The following is a 6,353-nucleotide window of genomic DNA, read 5'->3' as shown; positions in this document are numbered from 1 at the left end:
GTGTGAACTTGATCCTGTCATTATGATGTTAGCTGGTTATTTTGCTTGTTAATTGATGCAGTTTCTTCCTAGCATCGATGGTGTTTACATTTTGGCATGTTTTTGCAATGGCTGGTACTGGTTGTTCCTTTCCATGTTTAGTCCTTCCTTCAGGAGCTCTTGTAGGGCAGGCCTGGTGGTGACAAAATCTCTGAGCATTTGATTGTCTGTAAAGCATTTTATTTCTCCTTCACTTATGAAACTTAGTTTGGCTGGATATGAAATTCTCGGTTGAAAATTCTTTTCTTTAAAAATGTTGAATATTGTCCCCCACTCTCTTCTGGCTTGTAGAGTTTCTGCTGAGAGATCTGCTGTTAGTCTGATGGGCTTCCCTTTGTGGGTAACCCGACCTTTCTCTCTGGCTGTCCTTAACATTTTTTTCCTTCATTTCAATTTCAGTGAATCTGGCAAATATTTGTCTTGGAGTTGCTCTTCTCGAGGAGTATCTTTGTGGCGTTCTCTGAACTTCCTGAATTTGAATATTGGCCTGCCTTACTAGGTTGGGGAAGTTCTCCTGGATGATATCCTGCACAGTGTTTTCCAACTTGGTTCCATTCTCCAGCACCAACTGTCTGACACGCCCCAGTGAGATGAACCCGGTACCTCAGTTGGAAATGCAGAAATCAACCATCTTCTGCGTTGCTTACACTGGGAGCTGGAGTCTGGAGCTGTTCCTATTCAGCCATCTTGGCACCCCTTCCTAAAATCTATATTGTTCTTTAAATTGGAATATATATCTCTGTTTCATCATTTTCTTTGAACTTCTGTGTTAGTTTCTGTATGTTAGATGAGACAACTGCCTCTCCCACTCGAGTCAGCTATAATTTTGTGTCTACTGATTCCTCCTAGAATTTGTTCACGTGATGAGCATCCCACTATTACAGCTTCCACCTGAGACTACATTCTCAACCTCCTACCTCTCAGAGTGGAGGGAATTAGACATATGCAAGTCTCTCTAGACCACAGGAAAAAGGCGATTTTATACAGGTGCATAAGCATTTCCAGGAGCCTTATCCCCCAGGAGCAATGCACAGAAGGGGCTTTAAAATGCAACTGTGTGTCACTTCCTGGAATGGGTTTATGGCACACTGTTCCAGGGCTACTTGGTGGCCTGGTTTCTAATATCCATTGGGCAGAAAGGAGACCCTGAGAAGCAGGTTGGCTCCCATGCTTTCTCCCCTAACTAACACCAGTGATAACTCCAGGTCTATTAATCCCACCTGAAAAGAGTTTGTCCACTCTTTCCATTCTTAGGACTGCATCCTAAACCTCCCCACTCTGGAGGTAGAGGGGACTAGGCATATACAAGTCTCTCTAGGCCACAGAAAAAGGAGTTTTATATGAGCCTGCATGCACTTTCATGGACTTCATACTGTGGGAGGAGTGTGGAGTAGGAGCACTAAAAATGCAACTCCATGTTTCTTCCCAGAAAGGATTTATGCCATGCATTGGGTGCTGCAACTTTTATAGCAACCACGATTAACTGAATCCTAAATCCCTTCTAGCTCAAAGAACAGAAGAAGACACATGTGAGTCTCTCTAGATTATCTGACAAAGAGATGGTTTTCAGTGGGCATCTAAGTACTTTCAGGGGCTACATCCTCTGGGTGCGGTGCAGAAAAAATACTGGAATGTGCAGCTCCCATTTTCCCTCCAGAAGGATTTTCCTGCACATTCTTTCCATGACTATTTGACAGGCTTGCTTCTAATAAACTTGCATTGGTGAGCAAATAGTAGCCCTCCAGTAATCTGAGCCACAGCTTGGCACTTCCTAAGCCTTTCTTCCAGTTCACCCCAGTAATAAATCTAGGCCTATTCATTTTCCTTGAAGGAGTTAGTTCACACACCAAGAGCCACAACTTATATAGCTCCCACCAAAGGCACTATCTTCTTAATGACCCAGCTCTGGGAATCAGTGGGGCTTTCCATTCCTGAATGTCCCTAGGCCACAAAAAACAAATAGGTGGCTATGCCATAGGCTTACTTCCAATAGGTATCTCCCTAGGACCAGAGGCTGCAGCCTGAACACCAGTATAGGTACTTACCCCATATTATCTCCCTGCCTTGCAGCAGAGAGAGTGGCAGATAAACACGCACACTCAGCTTCACCTTGAAAACAGAAGAACTGGAATATACATCCGACATCCTACCTTCCCAGTTACATCTAGAAGGTCTGGTTTCTACCTTACTTTTCCCAGAGTTCTAACAAGACATGCCACATCCTACTCTCCAGGGGGCCACCAAAAACAGAGACATAGGTTTGGATAAACACAAAGAATTAAGAGGCACCTTGAAATCTCTGGCCAAATCAGTTGGCGAGATTCTTCTTCACTCATTTAGATTTCATTAGAGAAAAGGTAACATTGCATAATAAGGGCAGAAGTCTTCGACCTGGAAGCAAAATTGTATATTTCTGAATCTCTCTGAACATATTTTTGCTTTTTCCATTTTGTACTATATATAATCAAGAACAAAATAACTGAATTGGGTTTCAGGATACTCATTGTGCAATATAATTTACTTGACTCATTTGTACACAACTGTATCATCATACTTGAGCCACATTTTTATCTGTTTTTTTGTTTGTTTTGTTTTCGTTTTTGTTTTTTGCCACCACATCCTCCAGTGAGGTGATCTTGGTCAGAATGTGAGAAAATTGCGTCTGCCTAGGAGCACCAGTGGTGACCTGGCATTGCAACAAGATAGCAGCAGAGCTGAACAAGCCCAATTGGTAAGAAAGATGACAAGCTTTCAAATATTGATATATGTCTTTCATTTGTCCTTCCCACTGGGACCAGATCTCATATCCACCTCTTCCGAGGATATCTACACTCACCAGGATCTCCCAGCTATTACACTGCTGCGTAAAATACTGATGCTTCAATGTAATTTATTCTCTTAATGAATATTTATCCATTCGAATGTCTGCTTTTCTCTTAAGATTATTATAGTCATCACAAGTCAAAGAGGGAGAATAGTGTTAAGAACGAATCTGCAGTTTATAGCCCTGATACTGGAATTTACAAACAGAAATTCTGAGTTATGGATAAGTAAAGATTCAGATTTTGAATCACAAGGCACACTCTCAGATCTGGGACATCTGACATTCTATCAATATTTAATCAAGGAAGAAGCAGGCAGATGACAGTAGGACCAGAATTTCAAGTTACAGGAAAATAAAGCAAGATGGAAGGAGAACTTTCAGTAAATGCTGGCCCAGTAACCAAAATATTAATGATGTTATTCATCCATATAACAAATAGTTTTGAAAATGTATATCTGTCAGTGAATTATATAAATATTATTTGCATTTTATCTTTGAGGAATCAGAGCCACAGATTTTAAAAGTAATTCACCCTGTGTCCACAGGATTTCAAATCAGATGTATACAATAAAGCTTGTGTTCCCTCTCTTGTGGCAAAGTATGGATGGAAGTAAAAGAATGTAACTAGGAGACAAGAAAGAGGATAAGAGGAAGACTCTATTGAGGAAAACATGCCTAGCCCCATAATATCCTAAGTTGTCTAAAGAAAAACTTTGATTCTCAATATATTAGCCAACAATGTTTTCATATACTTTAGAGACGATGAGTTTTTCCACAATATTCTTTATTCATTTACCAGTAAAAATTTACTACGAATTCAACAATAAATCAATATTAAATGTTTTCTAACATGAATCACTCTGCTTCCCAAGATAATCACATGCCATCCTTAAAATGCCTTTATTTTTATCAGTTTGAAAATGTGTCCTTATGTTTCTTTAAAAGGTTATTGTTTTTCAATAAATGCTGGTATTTTATGGATGAAACTATTTGATGTCTAGGATTTTCTTCAAAATAATGTGAGGGTAGAGAGGATATGTGATTGTACATTAGTTGATAATTAGTGAGTTGGGTGATACATATACAAGGGTTTATTTTGTTCCTTATTCTAAATAGTGAAGGATCCATTACCAGGTTTGGGCACGAGCTTTCTCCCCAAGGAAATCTTAAATATATTTTTCAGCACTTCTTCAACGTCTTCCTCAATCAGAGTTTTAAACTCGATCAGATCTGTATTGTCTTTATAATTGAATATTCTATAGGTGAGGGTGAAGCCCACCAAACAGCGAACCCCTTCTGGGGTCTGCAAGGAACAAAATGATGTGGTTGTAAATGCAGATGTTGGAGACGTTTGCAGGTAGGTATTCATAGACTCAAAATCTTCAATTTTTCGAGGTTCAAGCGTAAAAGAGTACATTTTTTGGTATGTCGTCTTTGGCAGGAGATCAGAATTAAGAAATTCTGCGTTTGGAATATACTGCTCTCTTCTGATTTGGTCCAGGTACCAGATTCCTTTCTCTTCTGTCAAGCGGAAAATGGAAGGCATCTGAGGCTGATCCTTCCCAGAAATTAATTCCAGAGGCTGCCACATCTGGGAGGAGCTTCCAAACCCAGCATCAGCAATGTAGTTCCTGCCATCAATGGTTACCTGCAGGAGAAGGTGAATCATGCCAGTGCTGTATTTGTTAGCTGCAGGGATGTAAACATACCCTCCTAACATTGTGGTCTGAAAACCGATTGTGGTCAGAGCCCAGTACAGAAGTTGATTGACCTGGAGACACCACCCACCCCGGTTTCTTCTTACAATGTGATCAAAAATAGTCTCTAAGCTCAACTCCATAGCTTCCCCACAATGCATGTTAAGGTTCTCAAAGGGAACAGCTCGGATCTGGTGCTCAAGAATGTCAGTTAATGTTTCCAAGTCCAGCTTGTTCCTAGAGTTCTTATAGCCAATTCTTTCAAAATATGCTTCAATGTCCATGATCCCCTAAGCAAGAAAAACAAAACATAAGAACATATCACTATTTTAGCACTTGGATTTCCTTGAGTGGCTAATTATAGGTATAATGCATTTTAAATACATAAAAACACAATGGTTATAAGTATGTGTCATAATAATTCTTTTGTTAGTATTTTTGTTGCATGAATTCCTTTTACATGCATAAGTTCACTTAATAGTCTCAGTACCCTGTAAGGAAAGTGTTATTGTATCTTCCGTCTTTCAAGCATGAGGAGTTGGAAATCCAGATTAAATGAGGAGCCAAATGGTAAACAACTTGTTTGTGGTTTTCTTGGTGATGAGTAAAAAAGAGATTCCAATTGGTATCAATTATAATAAGCTTATAAACAGTTTTTGATATAAGCAGGAGAATTATACAGTAGAGGATATGGTATTCATGGTACATGACCCACTTGATTTCCCATTTAGCTGTGCCTAACACGAAGCTCCTCACTCAAAAAATTGTATTGATTAACTCATTCATTCACTGATTCACGCAAGAAACAGTTTACAGAATACTCTTGATATGTTTCCTATTGATCTAGTGCTTGCTTGCCCTCAAAAATCTTATATTTTAGTGGGAGTTGAGGTGACACAAATAATAAACTGAATAAATCAATAAAACATGCAGTCTGTTAGATTGTGGTAAGTGCCTGGTGAAAACAAAAAAAGGGGTTAGTGGGTGCACAGGGAGAGCACTGATTTCAAATAAGGTGGTTAAGGAAAGGCTCACTAAGACTTTAAGGATGCTAGAGAATAAGTTCTGTAGATATGTGTGAGGAGGATTGTTCCATGCAGTGGAAGAGAAAGTGCCAGGGTCCTTAGCTGGAACCTGTCTTGAGTGTTCAAGAAACATCCAGGAAGCCAGGGTGAATGGAGTACAGTCAGTGAGAAGGAGACTGAATTGAGATGAGATCTGACAAGTAACAGTGGCCTTGGAGCCAATGGTTACATTTTGGCTTTTATTCTAAACGAGATGAGAAATCAAAGTGAGATAGGATGAGAAAAGCGTTATAAGGGGAACAAGGTTTGCCTAATCAAAGTGATCTGTCTAGCTACTGTGTGGACAACAGGCTGCCCATATTGAGCTCTACGGGCAGTCACATGAACTATGTAGGACCAATTCAAACACAACAGCTCTAGGACCAAAGCTTGGCTGATGGATGGCATGTGACCTAAGTAGCTCAATGAAACTCTACTGAGGCATTTTTGCTGAAATCTAAGCACAAATGTTCTGCTTCAAGGATAGAAGCTGGGAGGATATCAACCCAAAGTTACTGGGGAGAACCCACTGAAGAACAACGCTAACAAAGAATTTACTAGTAACCTGAGCAGGGAAATATGTGACTCTTAGTAACAGCACAGAAGTTTCCTGGTTTTAAAGCTGGAGGCATCACACTACCTGACTTCAAACTATACTACAAGGCTACAGTAACCAAAACAGCATGGTACTGGTACCAAAACAGAGATATAGACCAATGGAACAGAACA

The 6,353-nt window shown here is 39.8% G+C and overlaps 1 protein-coding gene across 2 annotated transcripts in view; it reads right to left on the bottom strand.

Annotated features, from left to right (window-relative positions):
• Positions 1-3,630: 3,630 nt before the first annotated feature.
• The window catches only part of NAT2 (N-acetyltransferase 2 (arylamine N-acetyltransferase)), a 16,272-nt gene continuing 13,549 nt past the window's right edge, over positions 3,631-6,353 (bottom strand). For both annotated transcript variants that reach the window (XM_011979613.1, XM_011979612.1), the window contains exon 2: positions 3,631-4,850. In XM_011979613.1, coding sequence (XP_011835003.1) covers positions 3,972-4,844 — 873 coding nt within the window. In that variant the 5' untranslated portion in view covers positions 4,845-4,850 and the 3' untranslated portion in view covers positions 3,631-3,971. The remainder of the gene's footprint in view (positions 4,851-6,353) is intronic.

The sequence above is a fragment of the Mandrillus leucophaeus genome, unplaced genomic scaffold (genome assembly GCF_000951045.1).
Source record: "Mandrillus leucophaeus isolate KB7577 unplaced genomic scaffold, Mleu.le_1.0 Scaffold204, whole genome shotgun sequence".
In the NCBI taxonomy this organism is placed as follows: Eukaryota; Metazoa; Chordata; class Mammalia; order Primates; family Cercopithecidae; genus Mandrillus; species Mandrillus leucophaeus.
This window is presented reverse-complemented; position numbering and strand designations above follow the sequence as displayed.